The 21,522-nt window shown below is 38.9% G+C and overlaps 1 protein-coding gene across 5 annotated transcripts in view; it reads left to right on the plus strand.

Moving 5' to 3' along the window:
- The window catches only part of BANK1 (B cell scaffold protein with ankyrin repeats 1), a 153,292-nt gene extending 132,337 nt beyond the window's left edge, over window positions 1-20,955 (plus strand). The window contains exons 12-18 of one of the 5 annotated variants that reach the window (XR_010884343.1): window positions 6,429-6,497; window positions 8,303-8,487; window positions 10,306-10,369; window positions 12,401-12,471; window positions 15,877-15,926; window positions 18,480-18,631; window positions 20,292-20,955. Coding sequence is in view for 4 of the 5 variants with exons in the window: in XM_067297561.1 (XP_067153662.1) it covers window positions 6,429-6,497; window positions 8,303-8,487; window positions 10,306-10,369; window positions 12,401-12,471; window positions 15,877-15,921 (434 nt within the window). In the remaining variant the exon portion in view is untranslated. Of the gene's footprint in view, window positions 1-6,428; window positions 6,498-8,302; window positions 8,488-10,305; window positions 10,370-12,400; window positions 12,472-15,876; window positions 15,927-18,479; window positions 18,632-20,291 lie in introns of those variants that run through there. The other 4 variants (XM_067297561.1, XM_067297563.1, XM_067297564.1 and 1 more) reach the window with 4 other exon arrangements.
- Window positions 20,956-21,522: the final 567 nt, after the last annotated feature.

Raw genomic sequence — 21,522 nt, forward strand, 5'->3', positions numbered from 1 at the left:
CTAAGAAATATGTGAATTTTTTTAAAAGTGAGTGAAAGACATAAAATGAAAGTGTTTTAATCAGTTTTAGTTTGCTTTATTTTATTTTCAAGTTATAATGAAAGTGCAAACTACTGTATTGGACACGCTGCTAAATGTACTGCATCATTAACAAACAGTGAACACATTTGTTGTTTTATTTAGACCATTGTAAGAATTCTGCCTTATATGTGAAAGGCTCATCAAGCAACTGAGTTGCAAATTGGTGCCAAAGAGCTTATTGTCCAGATGGTGTGCACTCTTCGTGTGCTCCCTTTCCGTTCCTTAAGTGCTTACTATTCTTTTGTAGGTTATTTCAGTGGGGGTTTTTTGATTGTGTTCTGCCAAAACAACTGTTAAATAAATGTATGAGGTGTTTTGTTTTCATTTTACAGTGAAATTTTAATGCTCCCTATTGATACGAGATTGATTGAGCTAGAAACCAAAGTTCCTAGCATATTCTGCAAACAGGTGCAAGAGTTCCTATAATGCCTTTTTAGCATTTCTGAAGTCTGACCTACCTGGATTGCCTTGGGGCTAAAGGATTATGTTATTACTCTTGCTCAATCATTTACCTCTTATCAGAGACCACCAGTACCATGAAGTTCTCTGCAGCATGGACACCTGTCCTACAACAGCATAAATAAAACTTCATTTGCTTCATATGTCACTAGAGAAAGTCTGGAAGAACCATTTACTACTTTGCTTCATATGCTACAGCCTTTGTCCCTTTACTGACCTCTCCGAAATCCCTGAAGCAATGCATTTCTCCTCTGTGCACTGGAAACATTTTATTATATAAAGATAGCTGTCTGTGAGACTCACACCAGGGTTAAAAGTTAGAAGTGGAAAAAACAGTTACTATTCCGGAAGAGAACAAATTGCTTACCCATTGCTCATCAAAATCACAGGGTATGCAGCAAAAATAGCAGCCAGTGGGTATTTTTAGGGAGGCAGAATATTTTGTGTCCAGCATAGACAGCATAAACCCAAATGCAATTAAAAATAATAATAATAATAATCAAACACAGAATTGCTAGTGTCTTGGAAACTTAACAGGCTGATTACTGGGAACAATAGCGATTGTGTCCTGAGTTAGAAATTCCTATTATGCAGCTTGTTTAAATGCTCTAAAACAGGAGTTCCCAAAGTGAAGCCTTGGAGCCCATGCAAACTGCAAAATATTTATGTCCCCCAAAGGGATTTTTCAGTAGCTTCCTACAGTGAGTATGAAGTACTGCACTGCAGATGAATTCCATTATGTATCCCCAACTTAAGGATGTTTTTCCATGAATAAATGGTAGGAACCACTGTTCAGCTGTCTTAGAGCAGTACAGACCCTTTCTACAGAACTGCTTGGAAAGTGGTATACAGGCATCATTTGCCATACTGATTCAATCAGATGTTTTGCTACTTTAACTTGAGTAGATTAAAATACATGCTGAATAAGGTGCAGAAAAGAAAATATTTTTAGGATGCAGCCTGGTTGAAAAGCAAACTGTTATAAGTAGTATATTTCTGGTAAAACCAGATACAGTCTTTTCCTTTTTGTTTTTCTCTGCTGAAGAAAAATGGGACTGCAGAAGTATGTTCAGATTACATACTGGAACAAATATTCTTCAGTATATTGCTAGAGTCCTTCCACCTTCCAGATCCGCTACGTTAAGTTTCTGACAAGAGCAACAGTGGGAGAGTTGTCTTCATCATATATTGTAGAGCAAGTACCTTGCCAGCACAGTCTGAAGGGCATGTCACCCTGACCGGTACGCATGGTCTAACTCGGCAGCCTCTCTCGATTCCTTCAGTAGTACGGCGTTCCGGGACTGCTTTGGCGGTCTTGCCTCAGTGTAGGGGGCTTGCCAGCACTGTGAGGTCTCCTGAGGGCCCCTCAGGCCAAGGCTGCTGTGGTGCTAACGGGTCTGAGCTCATATTTGACACTCAGAATCTGACTGCAAATTGGGAGGAGAATCGCTGGTGAGTCTATATTTATTTTTGGATTAATGTTTTCACTTTGTCATTGCCTTGTGATTCTTTTTAAAAGTCATTTTACTTTTGATCTGAGAAAACTGGGTTTCTCAATCTCAACTAACTAATTATGTGCCTAGAGAAGGTAGAGGCTGACAACAGACTGTGTAAGTTGTGGTGAGTGGATATGATGCTGTAACTGAAAAATTCCAACAGCATGTGTTGGGCTGCTGCAAATAATAGAGCGGCACAGCAGTGTGATGTTTCCACAAGGGTGGTTGATATTGTTTAGTCCAATACTTACTGCTGATTTAATTTATTCTAATGAAATGACCATTGTGTGGTCTCATAAGTGTCTTAAGTCATGTTTAAAACAAATCAGACCTTTGGACCAGTTTAGATGTTCTAACTGGTTTTCTCACACCAGCACAGTTGAAGCTGGCCAGTCCTTTCCCCTTCCTTTCGGAGGGTGAGAGTGCTGTTGGACATCCATGCTACCGTGACGGGACAGTTTCTGGCTCCTGAGCTACCCTTGTTGCCTTGGCAGTGCAGCACAGGCCTCCCTTCTGCCCAGTCATACGACATGCCTGTGCCCAGCTGTGTTGCCTTAGAAAAATAATTGCCATACTGTTTACAGGGTCCCATTTCCTTAGTTGATTTCATGTCATGAAACACTAGATTTTTTGTATTTTAACCTTAAATATGTGAAATATTCTGCATAAATTTTAAGAATGGTCCTGACGCACAACTTATTGGTTAGTACTGCACTGATGACCTCTGCCTAGCCATCTTGCTGACGGTGCCCCATGCGTTAGTAAACAGAACAGACAAAAGAAAAGCGAGATCTAAAAAGATGTGAAAACAAATATCTGCAGAGTTCTTGTCTCCTGAATAATAAGCATCACTCTTCTATATTTCTTCCTTAGTATTCTCCAGGTATTTGTCATCCCTTGCTGTGCTACATCTAATTTGCAATCTAATCTCTACCAAAAAAGGACCTGCGAGTTTTGTTTGCCTAGGTACTATGCGCACGCAGTTTATGTGTTGAAATGTTTAAATATTGGAAAAAAAATGGAATGGGCAAAGATAGGTGTCTCTCACTGCAACTTATCCCAGCTTGCAGCTCAGCCTTCCTTTTTCATTCTTCCCTTAATAATGACAGTTAATTGTGTGACAACTGTAAAATGAATTGAGCAAAAATCTACTAAGAACAAGGCAGAAGCTTACAAACTTGCTCTAATTTGCAACTGAATGGAGATGTGTTAATAAGCGAAACCCTAGTTCATTAATTAATTTGCATTATCACCTAGCCCTATGTTTCTTATAAAGATTTTGATCAACCAGATTTTAATTTTCAGTGTTTCCTAAATAAAACTGTTATGGTAGTTGATAATTTTGTTTGGTACATCAACTCAGTGAAGTTGATGAATAAATGCATCTGGAATTTCCCTAGGCAAGGTGAGTTCAAATTAGTGATATTTATCAATGATTTTGTTGTGTCTCTTCCTCCTTGCTCTTTTTCTGCTGGAAGTGTTGAATAGGTAGTATTATGCTGATGGTGTGATTAGCTCACATATTCCTTCCAGAGGATAGGTTCATCAGTCTAGATTTATTTGAATCTCTAGTGTAAAGTGCCAAGCAGTTACTTGATTTTTAGAAGTAATATTGCTAATACATCAAATTAGGAAACATCCTTCATAGTTTAGACAGTTAAAGTAAAAACTAAATTAAAAACCATATCTTAATTGACCAGTACCTCTTAATTGATATGAGTAGTCATCCCTTATAATGTAAATTTTCCACCTTTTGATTGCCTGTATTTTTAACTATATAGCTTCTTACTGACTTACTTATCACTAAGCAATTTTGATACATCATAGTGCACCTATAATTCCTTACCATTACAGCTTTCTGTTAGAACCTCAGTTAATTCTGAAAATGAAATTCCTGTTTTTTGTCAGCCTGCAGCCATTGTTAAGATCTACAAATTCTCCTTCTAGATGCTGTATACTCTTTGCTGTTTCTTGCAGTTGCATGAAATGTATAGGATGTTCCTCTTAGTACAGAATTATGTACCAGCAACTTAGATATCATGTTTCTAGTCCTTATATATGCAGTGGTAACCATGAAAATATTAACCACATTTCAAGCCTCATAGCTTATTTACCTACATGTGCAGGCAGCCTGAAACTGCATCTGTAACAGGTCTGACTGAGATAAAAAAGGCAATTCAGAGTTCCTTAGATCCCCCTTTTACTTTTCAAGCCTCCCATTAGGGATTTTCCTAGAGTTCTGTGTATTTGCCACAAAATTTGTCTTTTGCCCCACTTTTAAAATGTTGTTTTCTGTTTTCAGACCTACTGGAATACAGTGCAGTAGTTCTTCACTCTCTGAGTTTGCTTTACTGGAGAAATATTGAGGTTACATTACATGCCTGAAAAGCAATCTGACTATCTAAGACATAAAAATGTATTTAGGGCATGCAGAGAACTTCATCTCTGCCCTGTAGCGGGGGGAATGAAGTAGAATTACTTATTAGTTCTCTCAACCTTGCTTAATTCTGAGAAATTGAGAAAGAAGGTAGATACATCATGGATAAAAATTATATACTTTTAATTTATAGATTTTGACAGGTACAGGTACTTTAATCAGTCACAATGTGACCACAAATTTTAAAGGACTCTCTTTCTGATCATACAGATATTATTGAAGGTACCTGTTAAATAAAAAAGTGTAATAGAAGTACTGCAACTTTTTAATCAGATTATCTGTGCCAGAGAGGCCATGGAAATATACAGCCTTCCTCAGTGGAAGGACCACAGTATTTTAAAATTTAAAAGAAGAACTGCTATATTAATATTGCTTTACTGAAGCAATTTTCACTTTATCTTCCATACCTAAGAAGGAACAGAATATATCTCTGTACGAAATGCCCCAAGTCTGTCATTCCAGCAGTATAGACATAATTAGAATGTGGAAATGAAAGAGTAAATTACTCGAGTCTTCTCTAAACCTGTGGCAGTCGTACAGCAGTGTGCGCATGCGTCGTTCCAGGCATTCCAGAAACAGGAATAATTTGTTTTCATTTACTTCACCCACAGTGAATACTTGCTGCCAACTGAAATCATTTCAGCAAGATGCAGCATTTAAAGTGGTTTTAACAATTTCACTTCAAACAACTGGAAGAGTAATTCCATTTCTGATTACTCCAACATTGCAAAACTCAGCAGAAATTTCAAAGCCTATCAATTGAAGTACTTCCCAAACAGGGACATTGTTGAGTGGATCCCTCCTCCTCCTCCTCATGCAGTAAAATTCAGGCTGCCTGCAATACCTCTGTGTTCTGGTTACTTTAAAAAAGAGGATACTGTTTCAAGTACAGATGAAAATAGGCGCAGCAGGTGCAGAGAGTTTAAATGTCAGAGCGATCTTGATCCTCTGTTTCACAAGTTTCCCTGATAGAAATTGATGCATCATCTAAGGCAGCCATAGCAGGTAGACCAGGAAGGAGCCAAAGTCCGCCAGGTCTCTCTGGTCCGCGTGAGCAAGAAGCCAGCACTCCAGGGTACAGTGCAGCACGTGCCTGCCCTGCAGCTTAAACCCAGCTACGCTGCACTGGGCCTTCGTCTCAAAACAAGTATTTGCTCCATTAAACTGGCACATTTGCTGCATTGCAGTGATGTCAGTAAGATTACTTCACTGTGAGGAATTATTTTAGAGTATCAGTTTTTAGCCAAAGTCAGAACAGAATCTCGGGAGGGAAAATCATATGTCAGTAGTTAAGTCAGAAACGAAGCAATTTCTATGATGTTCTGGGTTTTACGTATGCTGCCTGCGCAAGTTTGATTGCAGCACTTGAGGGCATAGCCAAGCTGGCTGCGCGTGAGGCAGCTCCAGCGACAGAGGGTGTGGTGGCAAGGGCATCAGGTAGGCCGACAGAGTGAGCGCTCGGGGTTTGCTGTACTCAGTACCCGACCTAGGTAGGTAAAAATATGCACAAACTCTTACTCTGGCATTGCTCTTGTAATTCGTGTAATTGTCATTATTCTCACCTAGTGTTATTGCGCAGTTAATTCCTTTTTCTGCCTTAGCTTCCCCCATAAAATAAGATGCAGGGTACAGTAGGTGTCTGTACCATATGAAGAATTCAGAGGTTTAGCTGTTTTTTCCAAGCAAGTAATATGTTAATGTGATAAGTCTATTTTATTTTCTTCAAAGCTTCTTGTCATGGTGTCTGTAATATCAGTAATCCTTCCATTCTGCACAACAGAACAATTTTTCAGGTAATTACCATTAGACTGACAAGTGGGTTGAGAAGTGCTCCTAAGCTAGAATAAGAAATTTCTTCTAGCCTATTTGCAAGAGACTCCTTCCTTGTTTCAGCATGTGTGACATTTTTTACCGCCATTTTCACCAGCTTCCTTATATTCTTAATTTTGCTGCAGTGTTTCAGCAAAAGGCCGCTAGAACACCCAGTGACCACAACAAGATGTGCTGCGATGTCAGGAAGCAAGGTACAGATTTTAATTTGGCTCTTTTAACTGCTTTGATGCTCTCCAGTACAACTAGTAGAGCTTTGCTGCAACTTGATTTTGACTGATTTAGCATTTGTTTTTCTGTACATGATTTATATCCATAATGCTATTGCAGCATTAAGAGATCAGATATAAGAAAAAAATAAAAGTTAGTCTTTTGCAGAAGATTTGTAGACTCAGAGTTACTATATGCTTTTTGGTTTGCTTTCTCTACTACGATTAAAATCAAGAAAAGGAACTACTGGCTGGCTGAGCTGTGCACTAATTCCAGCAATGGAAGAACAGTAGTGAGTGGAGCAAAAGGTCTGTGCTGGATGCCCTGAAATCTGTTTAAAATGAATTACCAGTGGCAGTCCAGTTGTCATTTGAGATGTAACATGTCAAAAAGTTGCTACTGTAAATTCCATTAATGGTTCCCTAAAATAAATTACAATAGTAACAGTATTCCGATAACAAGTAGCAGATCAGGATTAAAGTGTACAAAGCAGCATGCAATTGCCTATTTAGTGCTATGCCAGGGCACTGCAAACTCCAGTGTTACTGACATCACTTTTCATTAATGCTAAGTCATTTAGGAAAGGAATTTAGAGCCTTCTAGAGCTTACTATAATAATGGAGTGTTGCTAGTATACCTCTGCAAAATTTATATATACATATATATAGTTAAAACACAATAGTTCTTACGGTCTGAGGAAATCCTTTTGCTGGATGCCATCCTTTTGCTGATATGAAAAAGGCAATTTTCCATAAACTGATCTGATCTGCAAATAATTATGTCAGATGTAAAGCATTAGTTCATTGCTGTCAAGACATAAATGATTAGCTGTGATGCAAGAAAGTAGTGATTCATGCCCAGTGTAGGCTAGTATTTCATATGCTCCAAAAGAGGAAGTAGGAGAAGTGGCTGTTTTTTCGCTTTCTTAATGTATTTCTCTTTGCAGAGTCTTTCCTCACTTAAAATAAAGACACCTTCCCTGTGCATAACCCGGCAGGGAAACTAACCCCATCAATAATGATGGCTCAAAGTCTTAGGTTCAACCTAGCTGCATTCTCCACACAGCCTGAAGCCGGTGCTTTATGTACTGTTGCAAGCGCCTCATACAAGGCCTGGGAAAGCCCTGGTTCATGGCTGCTCGCGTCTTCCACACCAGCCATTTCAGTGTCAGGATCCCGGAGCTACATGGTGCTACGGCTCTTAGGACCAAGCTGTGCCAAATCCCTGTTATTTCCCTTCAGTTGCAATACACTTGCATTGTAATTTGTAAGAGAAAGAGGTTCTAACATGTTCTTGTCACTGCGATGTATCTAATGATTATAGTTGAAAAAAAATCATGGGAAACTACATAATGGCTTCCAGACACATTTCAGCCCTAGCTGTTGAGAAATGTGATGCGTAAAGCTGGAGGGGAAAAAGACACTGTGGAAATTTGTGCATTAACATGTCAAGGACTTCCTTTAAAATGTCAGTACTGTAGCTTTAGCACTAGAAGGAAATTTTTATATGAACTGACACTAATTGGAAATGTATGGATCAGAGAATGGCAATTAATGAAATGTTAAAGAAGCTACTCTGCTGCCAAGGAGTGATGGTGAATAGCTCATTGGTTTATTGCATTTCTCCCATTAAAAAAAAAGAAAGAACGCATCTTAAAGATGGTCTATTTTAATTGAAAATGGTTCATAAAAATCACTGTGCACCTTTTTTGAAAAAAGTACTTGCATCATAAAGAAAAAGAAATGAAAAGAGTTAATGTTTTCTGCCTTTATCTGTTTATGTTTCATAGCAGCACACAGAGGCCATGCTGATATGGTGACTTACAGCACTTTGAAACACACCATCGCAGCTGAACAAGAAGATCTGATCCGTTTGCAGAAACAGGTGAAAAAGGGGGCAATTTCTGTGGACGAAGCACTTGAAAAATTTAAGCAATGGCAGAATGAAAAAAGCAGACTGCAATCTGCTCAGCAGGTATGAGACTGAATGTTTAATGTTTCTTGGTGCAAATCTTGATCAGAAGTTCCAAAAATGCACTCTTGCATTTTGACCCCTATATGTGAGGTCTCAAATAAGTGTCATGATTTATAGCACCATGATTTACATGCCCATCAGCTCCTGTCAAACTTGCTGCTTAAGGTACTGAAGCTTTTAGGTACCTGTTTCCACTGGAGTTAGGTTTGTATTGTTATTTGAAGATCTGAGAGTCTCGCTGAATTTATTTTGCCCAACTTCAGGTGCTGGTGCATTTGGTTAAAATCCTGAGGTAAACATGTTGGTCTGCTAAAAGACTTTTGTTCTAAACTGCTTAGGTCTGTGCATCTTCTATGAAGCCACAAACCTTCTGTAGCTGAGCAAACTGAACATGCTATTGAACATTACCAGCTAATGGAACTATAACTACTTCAAATGTACATTGTTAATATATATTGACTACATCATGATTTAGGCCTATCTGAAAGTGTTCAAGCTACCTAGCGAAATTCACAATTCTCAGAAATGCACTTCAGCTCTTTTATTCAATACATGGAGTAAATTAAGGTGCACAAAAACAGGATTTACAAAAGCCCACACACTGAGTCACTGAAAGAATTGCATCAAAGCTAGATGAGACTAAGGAGAAAGACAAGGTGAGGTGGTTTGTTAATTACTTCTAACACGACCATTGGAGGCAGAGGTCATGCCTTTATTTTACATTAGATCATGCATTAAATTAAAAATATTTTTATTGTCCTGTAAGTACATCTAATAGAAAGAGGAAAACCATGGTTAGTGTCTGGTTCTGCTCTACAGAATAGGAGAGCTACCAGATGCTGATAACAAGGAAAGGTTAAATGCCCTTTTTGTTTACAATTTATCTTCAGTAAATGCATTAGCTTTGTCATCGCAGTGAAACACTAAGAGCAGAAGCGCAAGAGCTCAGAGCGACTGAGGCACACAGTTTCCAGGCCGCACACCAGCAGCACGGCGCTGCTTGTTTGGCAGCAGTACGTGCGTGTGGTGGCTGCCGCTTCCTGAAGCTGTCTGCGCCCAAGTGCCCAGCTGGGAAGTGCTGGCACTGCTCCGTCAGCAGTGGACTGACTGGCTTGTGGAGCAAGGTGACGCCTACTTTGCGCCAAGAGAGCAGCACTAAGTCATCGGCCATTTTTCTTGGTTAACTAGAAGATATCTGTGTTTGAAGGAGGATTTACAGGGCCTGTTTTCACTGCTTAAGGAAAAAAGCCACTTTCTAGTGGTTATTTATATCCTGAACTGTATTTTTGACTTTTCTTTGGTTTTGTACCTTAGAAAAGTCTTTCACTGTTACTCCCATTATGAACTTACTTAGTTAATTTACTTCATACTATCATGGCAGTAGTTTAGTCTTCACTGGAATTTTGAGTTAAAAATCACTTGTCCAAAGTGAAAAATGAAGACCTCCAAAACTCAGTGGTTTCCTATCCTCAAAGAGAAAAACCCTAAAATCAGTCTCAGTATAAGTGTCTCTGTAGTCTAATTCCAGAATCAACATAACTTTCTGATGCGAAAAACTCCACAAGGCTTCTGAGGTATATAAATGGTAAAAATAAGATCAATCTGTAAAGCAGTATAGATATTTTTAAAATCCCTTTTAAGATATTAAAAAAATCTCATTTAAAAAAAATAGTCTTTTTTAATTATTTTCCTGGATAGAGAAGCTTGGTATTCAGAATGCTAAAGAATCCAGCATTTTGTATTTATTCATTTATTATTTCTACAGTAAACCTTCATTACTGACTTCTGCTGCTTTTATGCTTGCTTTTTAACTTAAAGGAAAGAGTACGCAACCTTAGAGAAAACAACATTGGAAACAGACTAGAAAAGGACAATCTGAATGGTGAGTTACACTTGGTTTCCCTTTCAAAACACTGAAGACTTGAACTGTAAATAAAGATACTGCAACAGCCTGTTGCAGAGTATAAGCAGACCTTTGGATCAGGAATTGGATTTGTAAAGAGCATTTTCTATGTCTTGCCACATCTAAGAGTGTGTGTGTCTGTGTAAAATCAGGCCTTCAGCAGTGTCAGGATTTCATCCCAAAAGATGAGCTCAGTGAGAGTTAATGGGGCAGAAAATTTATCAATTCTCCATGGCTCAGCTTTTCTGTAGTTGCTGTTTTCTACTGCTTTGTTATAATTAGAATAAATCATTTATTTAGAACAATTTAATTGATTAATTCAATATTTTGTTTGTAAACTAGCTGTCAGTTTGCACTTGTAAATTCTTGATAAACTTTCCACTGCTACAGCAATTTAGTAGTGTGATTCATTAATAAAAGCTGTACAATTGGTCATTTAAGATGCTTTTTCCCTTCTGGGACTGAATACCTTCATCAGTACAAATCACCTGCATTTCTATAAATGATTTTCTCTTGTTATTATGAAAATATTGTGTTAGTCTTGACTTTGGACCCAAGATTTCTGTAAACATCAGTACATACAAGTTCTTGGAAATGAAATATAGTATTTCTTTTCCACATTGGACTTAGTACCATCAATATAAATTTCTATTTATAATTATCACCTAAGTGTGTTATTTCCACACCATAAGAGAGGGGAAAATAATCCATAGTACTGCTTCCGTTATTCCATTAGACAGTGTTGCATTTATGTAGACCTGCATTTATGTAGCATTCGATCAGTAGCTCTTTACTGAAAATTTTTTGAAATATCTTTTAGCTGTATCAGTGACTGAATTACCAGATAAAAGGCATACCTAAACACTAATACCATCCATTACAATCAAATAGTAATACCCTCTGAACTATTTTTGATAGACATAAGGGCAGTTGTTCTAAGGTTTGGCTTTAAGGTTCTACTTAGCATACAAATGCATGCAATTTAGACTCCACTATTTTTGGAACAAAACTGAATATGAATGGAGAAATTCCTATGTTCTTTTTGAAACACATTTAAAAAGCAAGCATGTGCTTCCATGTAAGGTAAGAAAGTGACAGAAATAATTGCAACAGTGGATTCCCCAGCCCCTTCCAATGGGCAAAATCGCCACTTACCCAAAAGGTAAGTGTTAATAGCTGGTGGGTGGTTGGTGGGTTTGTTTAAGTAAGTAAGTGCTTTAGCCTTGCCTCCCCCACCTCTCCCCACATATCCCCTATGACCAAGTCCTGTGCAGAAATGTGTTTGTCATCACTGAGTCCTTCCTTTAAGAGGAATTCTAGGTTATTTATATTTGAGCCTCACAATCCTCTGTAGCTGGTAGAGGTGCAGCATCCTGAGCAGGCGAACAGGCGGAGATCCTGCCCTGTCCTGCGTGGCCAGTGCTCCTAAGAGTCAGTTTGCTATAAGCAAGGCAGAGCTCGCAATGATGCGAGGGTGTTTCTTGGAAAGCAAGAATCTGGCTGCAGGGTTTGTCTGTAGGATTTTTTTCCTAAGACCACATCAGTCCTGGCTCTGTAGCTCTCCTCTAGCTCCAGAGTCCAGTTAAGGAATCATACCAGCCAGGTCAACAGAAATGTAGCATCAACAAGAGAATTTTAAATTTTGTGAAACAGTGAGGCTTTTGTGTTCTCCAGTAACTCAGATAATGATCACTATGTTCCCTTCTGATCCCAGCCTCTCTGCCCTTTGTTACGTTACCTTATATCTCGTGATGCATTTAAACCAGCCGCTTTGCACTGTAGAAATACAATGAGAAGAATCATCGTGGAGGCCCCTGGCCTACCGAACAGTGCACTCATTATCAAAGATTTAAGTTACTGAAAATAAGAACTTTTAAAAGATAAAACTTCCCCTGGGGATGGAGGCACACTAATGGCAAGAGTAAACAAGACCTCAGAAGAGCAATACCTAAATCCAGACAAACTTCCTGAAGCAAAAGTGACAATTGCATTTTTTTCTTCTTTCTGTAGTTCATAAGGAAAGCAGACCAGAGAGCATTCATTTTAGAGACCTGTTATACTACATGCCATTTAATAAAGCGGTATGTATGAATGTTGGCAATCCTCTGATTCGTTTAATGGATTTGAGTTCTTTTACATCTGTAAACAGACTCACCAGCCATACCTTTAAAAAGATGGGCCTCTCTCTGCAGGTTTCACAGTTGAAGTTAAGTTTTGGATATCCTTTTTCAGAGATCCTCTTTGAAGTAAGTCTTCACTTAGGATTCAAAGAGATCACATCAGAATCCTGTTAGAAAAGTAATTTCATTTTTATTTTAATGAGGAAAGAAAATATATGCTATAATGAGTAAGGAACATGATTTTTAGTTTCCTGGTAAGTAAGTTAGATCTTGCTTCCACTCTAATGAGAGTTATTAATGAGAGTAGCACTCAGTTCAGTCTTCCATTATAACATTTGATACTATCTTGAAGTTCACATCTCATTTTGTGACAGTTTAATATAGGACTGAATAACCAAAAAAGAAAAAAGAAAAAGAAAAGAAAAATCTGCACTTACAAGGCAAAAAGAAAGTTCTGTTCCTCCTGGAGTAAAGTATCTACAAAAGCCTATTTTAAGAACAAATGAAAAAGGACTAGGTGTGTAGAATGGTGCAGAAAGTACAGATGCAGACAATACTTTGAATATCATTACTACAGAATATACGGATGGTCTTATCCGTAGACACCAATACTTTTCTTCTCAGAAAAAAAGGTAAGATATTAAGGGAAGTCAGCTAACAGAACAGAAAAAATAACTTTGGTAAAATTTCATGGAAATATATAAATGATTTGGGGACCAAAGCTTCATTTTCAAATATGACTGACCCAGACTTTTTAGGGTGTTTAAAGTTTTGTTGACATCTTTTCTGAAACTGCTATAGTACTGAACTAGAGGAAGACTAGAAAGAACAAAAGGATTGAAACAGTTAGACTGACAAGGTGCATCTCTAGCATCTGAAGTCCTCGGCTGCAGGTCTCCTCTGGGAAACAAATTTCCAAACCAGGACAGCCAGAAGGCAGCCTGTGCTCTCACAGTAAGGCAGATGCGTGCTGCTGGGGGGTCCCACCAGGGCAGGATGCACGTACAAATGGTCACACCTCAGCTTATTCTGAGGTAGCTCATTTCTCGCCCGTACCCTTAAGCATAAGGTAAGGCTCAAGACTCGCATAGGTTTGTGCATGGCCACCAGCAGAACTACTGTCTGCAGCTTAGACAAAATTTATTTAAGCATGACTAGGCAAGTTTCCTATAAAGTCTTAGGGACTGTGGGGCTTTCACATGCATCCATACTTTCTAGCATCTAAACACTTTTTTGAAAACTATTAGATGCCTATCTGCATCTTTAGACATTTGAATACCTATGTGAATTTCACTTAGTTGCTTCTGAAGGTGGGACTAAGCATTTTAAAAATCTGGCTTTTATTGCAGTTAGTTATGGCGCCTTATGTGTCACATCTCACAGATTTAGTCATCCACAGTCTAAAAATAAGTGCAAGATTGCAGAAACTACATAAGACAGTTCAAATTGCCTGCAGTTTGTTATCTCCTTGTAGCTGATCTCTGTAGAACCTGGGCCTTGGTCCCATTTCAGGGATATCATTTGCAGAGCATCAGACGCCTCAAAACTGGGAGTAACCGATACTCCATTTCCCACTCTCAGCGTAGCAGCAAGACTAGACTAGCCGGTGGCACTGCTTCATTGCCTGGTAATGAGCAAGATAGGGGTCACAGAAGACAAACTGCAGCTCAGGTGGGCTTCGAAAGACTAATACTGTATTAAGCAAGTATTAGGCCTGATCTTTTTCATAATGTCATCAGTTACATAATAGTTATAAGTGAAGATAGGTCTTGGGAACTCTTAATTGTCCTCCAGTGACAAATACACCTTTGGAGCAAACTGGCAAATCAGTCTTTGCATCTGTTCCATTCTTGGCACTTTTGGTGAGACTGGCAAGGTAGGTGGCCTGCTGTGGAAAAGGGCTTTTTCCAGTGAGTTTTCACAGGGAAATGAGCCAAAACCATTTATTTCATAGCTATCAGCTGATAATCAATAGGTACTTACAAGTTTAGTCATTACTGCTTTCTTTCTGCTTCTGAAAGTGGCCTTCATATGCAAGAACAATCATAACTTTACCACCTATTGCAGTGGACTGTTTAATAGTGACCCACTCCTGTAAAGCACTGTATACAGCCAGGTCATCCACTGCAGCAAAGGCAGCCTCAACAGAATTTCTTCTTCCAAATTTTGATCTCCAAATCTGGAGAAGCCTATGACAATAAAGCAGATTTAGTTTAATTAAGTTTGCCCAACCAGCTGCCAAAGACCAAATCTCTTCCTCAGCTCCATCCAAAAAATACTCAGAAGAGCACTAAGCAACTTTCACAAACTGCCAGTTTATTGATTAGGATCACTGTCCCAAATAGCTGGCTTCAGTCCTCAGCCGTCATCAGCACCTTGTTTTTATTCCAAGTTGCTAGCAGATTGCTTATTCATCAGCTGATGCCACTGCAGCTTGCAGGTAGTATCTAAGTAGAACACTGAAACACTGAACACTGAAAAACAGCTCTTAATTTTGAGACTGTTTGTTTGTTTACCAATTTCCGTTGTCTCCGATAGACCAGTAGGGAAGATGAACAAACACAGACCCCAATTTTGATATTTGTATCCACAGGAACTCAAACTTCTTTACTCCACCCTGTTAGCCAGGGTGAAGAAATGCAGGATCATCAAGCATAGACAGACTTTTGTATATGCCACTGGAAAGTGATAAAGTTAGTTAAATACCACTGAAGTCATAGAACAGGTTTTTTTCTTTATGACCAGTAGGCATGTCAATCATCAGGACTGTCAGTCTTGAAAATATATTTTTGTTGTTTGTTGAAGGCAATGGCCCTTGGACTTTTAATGCTACATCTTTTAGCCTGTTTAGCCTTATTTCCAGTTTCTTAAGTATTTTGTAGCTTCACTTCAGACTGACATTTAAAATCAAGGGGGAAAAAAATAACACCCAAACCCCCACAGTTTCCTTCCTGTTTGTTACAGTATCAGGCCTTCATGAGGCCAGCCCACAGCCAAACTGTTGCTTGAGGAACTCAGAGACAACTAAGTATTGCATGTATTTCCTAGCCCCTCCTACTTTGCTTTATCCTCACAAATGCGCACCCTGACACCAGCAAGAGAGGACTGACCTGCTGTTAAAAGTAAGCTCCATTCATACAAAATCCACCTCGTGCCATTCTCTAACGCAACGCTGTTGTGGACGTTCTGTTGTTACCCTGCTCTCAGGGACACGTGCTGTATTCACATTTGAAGGAAAACATAAAAAGTGACTCACACTGGGTAGGTATTATGTGGATTATTCAACTTTGAAAGGCATTCCTTACTGGCCTAATTTATCATTGATATATACATGACTATGTATTAATTGCATCTATTTCTTTCTAGTCTCCAACTAGAAACCCAACAGACAAGGAACAGATGCCTAATTAACAGAGGTAAGAGCATGCACACAAATGCACACAGAGACATTATTATTTGTCATGGAAACCAGTGCTTGTGAAAGTGCTTTCTGTCAGAGTGTGTTCTCTTAACAGTAGAACAGAAGTGTGTATCAAGTGTATCAGAGGTCCGATTTCACAAGATAGATAAACATAACTGTCATACATTCCGGTTTATATTCAAGTTTATTTTTTGTCAGGTTTCAGTCTATTCTTGTTCCTGTAGGGGCAGATTTGCATGCCATGTGAAACTCAACTGACTTGTGGGTGCAGTTGAAGAAGGTTCCCATTAGTCATTACAACTAATTAAGCTTGTGCAACTGAAGGCGCTTTTAGAGAGTAGTCCTACATACTGAACACACACACAATATACTGAATATTGAAATAAATTTGAAAGGTATAGGTGCAAGCATTAACAGAGACCAATGGTCCTTTAAGTGCTAGAAATACTACAGGTGATGGTACTGTCTCCAAGAAAAGCAGAATTTTCTGATGATTCTGGTAGCAATTGTGACCTTTTTACTTTTGGACATTTAACAAGATCTTTAGTAGTTTGTTTTATTACTATTTACTACCTGTGTGCTCTCTTGTATTTTGCATAGCATTTTTAAAGCTATTTAAGTCTAGCTTTCAATGAAATGTAATCATTAAGCTTGCTGCTAGGAGATAGAAGTAAATAAATCTGTTTTACAGCATCCATTGTCTTTTTTTAATCAGTCTTTTATATCATTTTCAATCTCTGTGCTGAGAACAAGGTTACTAGGAGCAGCACTTAGATCATCAGTGGAGGTTGTAGACTTCATCAGTTATCTTACAGTCATTGTGAACATAGGGTACAGTAAATAATCACCTAGAAATTTCTTATTTTGAATCCCTCTGAAAATGATGGAAGTCATGGAACCTTTCCTATTCACAGCAGAATGATCACCATTAAAAGCTTAAGGCCCACAACAAGGAAGTCTGCATCCTGTTAGTACACATGCAAATCTTTTTCTTGAAATCATTAATAAATTTCACATACCCTGGGTTTCATAGGTGCTGAATTTCTCAATTCATTGGTGTCTGCAAGAACAGTCTGTGCTGAGCAGCTCCAAAAGCCAGAGTTAGATTTTCTTCTTCAGTTTCCTTTCCTTCAGATGAGTTTAGGACCTGATAGGGATACTGAAACTTTTGAAATTAAAGTTTACATTTTAAAATATGAATAGCATTTGCAATTTACATTATTAGAGTTGTGAAAGGGACTAAATAACATTAGTTTACAATGACAAAATGATGCAACATATCTTTAAAGACAAATGTAAGAAAGGCCCTGTTAGTCAACGGTTATTTTGCAAGGTGACTCAATTTGCTTCTCCAATTTCTCCAGGCCTGGGAATGATGTGTTATACTGTTAAGGTACTGAAAATGGATGGTCTTCAGTAAGGTCCTCTATGCCACCCTTCTGTATGAAGGGGAGGGTAGTTGCTTCCTGTGAGAAGTGCATTCACTGGAGCCACTGCCCTGCTGCCCGCTGGAGTACAGTGCCCAAGTGTGCCGCAGGACTGAGCTGTTGCTCGGTTTCCTTAATATTTTGCTACCATTTCTACCAGGGCAAAAAAGAGCAGAGAATTGTGGTATGGCAAAAGGAAAAGGGAAGGATAAAGAAAGTGCCTGCGCACAGGAAATGACAGTGGAAGAGAAACAAGAAAAAAGTCACAAGAAATCTGTCTTTCAGCTGAGATTATGTTTTAGGGAATGGCAACACGACCAGGACAGGGAGAATACCTGAGTATGACTCTCTTCCAACACAAACAACAGCATTTCTATTTGGGTTCCACAGGTACAATGGGATTTTTTTAATACAGAATATAAATTCAGTATCTCATTTCCACTGCCAGAGGCCTAAGGTGAGTTTGGAGAACTTGCTTGCAAGTGTCTTACCAGGACAAGACTGTAGAAAGTTAGTATCTGCTACAAAAACATTTCAACTCCTGCTGCTTGCTCTGCAGGCCTTCTTTCCCAGGTCACAGCCAGTGGTGCACCACCTAAAAGGTTTTCCTTCCGGTCTGCTTTTTCCCTTGTTTTGGATAAGAAATGGGCACCAGAGGGAGAAAGGTGTTTTTTTGCTTCTCCCTACCATCTTGCCCAGAAAAGGAACATATGCAGAAACCTATTTAAAAAAAAACAAACAAACAAAAAAACACTTTTCTTTTTGTCAGCTTACATTTTTAAGGCCTAGCTCTACACCTTACTAAAGATGTAGTTTAAAGTAGGTCTCTCTCTCCATGCGATTACAACTTTTAGCTGTTTTTCAGTTAGCTTGCTGTAGTTGCTTGTCTAATCATTTTGTGTCTCTTCTGGGATTGAGGCCTCAGTGTCGCAGTCTCATCAGCTGTGCATTACTCAGCCTGTTACTTACGTGCAAATACTCAACTAAATTGGAGGAGTCAGTGCTTACCTACATGCAGAGGAAGACTTCCACAGACCTTCAGCTGCCTACTGCATGAGGCTGAAGACATAAGTGTTAGCTCTTATGTTGTGCTTTCTTTTTCTCCTCCACCTTCCTTCCAGCTCCTGTGAAGTTGATGGAAGTCATTACAGCACAGCAAGGAAAGGGCCTTGCCTTCAGCATCAAGATTAATTCACTCCAGCTGCAAAAATGACCCCACAGATGATTGACAGGAAAGTGAAGGCATCTCTGGGAAAAGAAATGAAAATACTAAGTTAGTTTAATTATATATGGATTTAGATCTAGACTAAATCTGCAGTCTTAAAACAAAAATTATACTTTCAGTGAGGCCTGTCCTATATCTTTTCTCTTGAGACCTGCTTCCTGCTTTGCAACAGACCAGCTTTACCCCTTGGAGACACACACCAAACCAGTGAGGACCAAAAGGGGATGAGGTGTAGGCTCAGTGTTCGTCACAGCATCCCTCAATGGTATTAGGTTTCCGTAAAACAGGTACCTCTTTTCCTGGTCCTTACCCTCTAAACCACTTGTTCAGGTTCCCCCTCCCTCAAACTTCTCGGGGGGGGGGGGGGGGGAAGGCTTATGGCATGACCTGAAAATGAAAAATTGTGCCTCCCCCTTCAGGATGCACCTCAGCTCCTCCACAGGGTTGCTAGCAGAACTCTTTCCTTCAGCAGAGCTCAAATCACCTACACCAAATGGGTAAAAAAGCTTTGAATGTCAAAAGATCTGTAGCTGGAGAAAGCTATTATGATGAAAAAGTTAGTAATAGCAGTGATGGTTATAAATTGCAGACTGCTGAAGCAGGATGAGTCATTTAACTGGGGGGGGGAGGGGAATTGCCCCTGGGATTAGAATAGATGATCTCTGTCACTTTTAGAAAATCATTATGTGGGTGAGAGAGCGAATTAGATGTGGGAGAACTTGCAAAATACAATTTATCCAGCAAATTCAACCAATTCTGTTTGAGAATTATCCATGTCAAACTCGGACAATCCCCTCTTTCCCAAAATATGATCTCTGCATAGCTTTTTTGCTGTTCTCTGTCTTGAAGTTGATTTGGAGGCCTGACTACTGTTGTATTAGAGATACTAGTATTTGAAAAGCAGAGTTTATGGAGAGGGCCATGTGCCACAGCTGTAAAGTAGTGGAAGAGCCCTTGTTTGTTTGGGGTTGGGTTTTTTTTTTTTCCTCTCTCTCTCCTCCCCTTTACCCCACTTACGGAGAGCTCATATTAACAGAAAGATAACAGAGTTGGAAGAGGACTATTCATTTAACATGCATCCACTGGAAAACAATTTAAGGTGCAATTCTAAAATCTCCTATAAACTGCATCTCTGAAATTTATACTTTCAGTACAAACCCAACAGAAGTCTATTTAAAAAAGGCTCTAATGGTCTTTCTCAAAGTGATGAAATACATTCAGCAGCCTACACAGCTATGAAGTGGTGTACACAGAGGAGACCTGACCCTTTCCTGTGCCTTTTTTTTTTTTTTTTTTTTTTGAGGGAAAAAAACATCTGAAGACAGCCCAGTATCGGTTCATACTGGTGCATTTTTGCTGGCTAGTTGCAGGGAATTTTTTGAGCATATGATTACTTCTGAAAATTGCAGATAAAACATTCAGAAAATTAGCATCTATTGCTAACATGCAGGGTCTCCAAGTGCTTGAGCCTCCAACTCCAGTGCTAAGTTCTTCCTAGCTATGTTGCTCATGCCTATATGTACATCATGCTGTCTTCCCGCAAGGGGAGAGGAGGACTGCAGTTAGTATCCAGCAGGTGGATCTGAAGGAACAGGCAGTGCTCTTGAGTCTCTGTTGCTCATTTTTAAGAAATACTGTGTTTGATCTTATCCTAAACAAACACCAACAGCCTTTTCAGTAATAGGCGTTTTTCATTATTTTTTTACAGTGCATTTCTTCAGCCAGCTGCGCATTGGTTTCCTCTTTCAGGCCTCCCGTACATCTCCAGACTGCACCTTGACTTAGGCTCAGGCTCCACGGCGTACGGCTATGATGTGGCCATGCTATCATTGCTGCACTTCCCCTGTCTTGGAAATGCTTACCTGGGCCAACTATGGAAGAAGTCCAGTATCACTAAAGCAAATTAGTAAAATTTCTTGTAAAGTCAGCACTGAATTTTTACATTTTTCCTTGCCAATTATTTTCTCCAGATGACAGCTCAGGACACATATACACTGTGTGCTTTAGTTAATTGTTTTTAAACTCATTTCAGTTTTTCCATAATGCTTTAGAAAAGTACCACTGGCTGAGATACTGAAATGAGACAGTTGTTTAAAAGCAGATATTAATGCACACAAGAGGGATATTATGGAAAATCACAAGGGAATTATGAAGTTATGATACATAGAACTTAGTTTTTAGTTTTCATTTTAAGACATTTTTGTATAAATTTATGTATGTAAATTTGTCTTTCCTAGGAATAATATTACTCCATTACTAGTTCAAACAATTATGTTCAAAGTAAAGTTAATTTCTATAAGTCAAACTGTATAAATCAAAAAAATGTAAATCAGCACTAATTATCTGCTACTGCATTAAAGTGATTACAAGAATTATGTTCACAAGGAAATTGTGCTTTGTTTAATAAGCTGCATAAGGTAAATGATACCCATGAACACAAAAGTCTCTGTTGCATTTATGCAGCCTCAGTAAAGGAAAAAAAGTATGGTTAGTGAATATAAAACTCTGCATTCACATAGTGACATACACCAGAATTTAAATGAGCACGTGACCATGCAGGAGGATGTAAAAAAGTTTGCCCCATTTCATACACATAAAGGAAAAAAAGGTTGCATATGCAACAGGCAGAGGGTATAAGAGAATATTTTAACTTTCAGATTAAGTAGTAGCTTAAATAGATTTACCCCACCCTGCTTGTCTGAGCTTTGTGGAAACATTCTTAAAAAGCTGGTAAACTTACTGTTGGCCCAAAAAAGGAGATCACACACAGAGATCACAATTTTTTTTTAGTTACATGTTATTCACTGCTACCTTTAGGCGCTGGGGTTGTTCGGAGCAAGCCTCCCCTCAAGCTCTCAGTAGTCTGATTCTGTGCTTTGCAGGTGCTTTGGAGATGCTTGCACTTCAACTTTAGTTAGGAAACAGTGAAAGCTGCTTTA

The sequence above is a fragment of the Apteryx mantelli genome, chromosome 5, assembly GCF_036417845.1.
Source record: "Apteryx mantelli isolate bAptMan1 chromosome 5, bAptMan1.hap1, whole genome shotgun sequence".
Taxonomy (NCBI): domain Eukaryota; kingdom Metazoa; phylum Chordata; class Aves; order Apterygiformes; family Apterygidae; genus Apteryx; species Apteryx mantelli.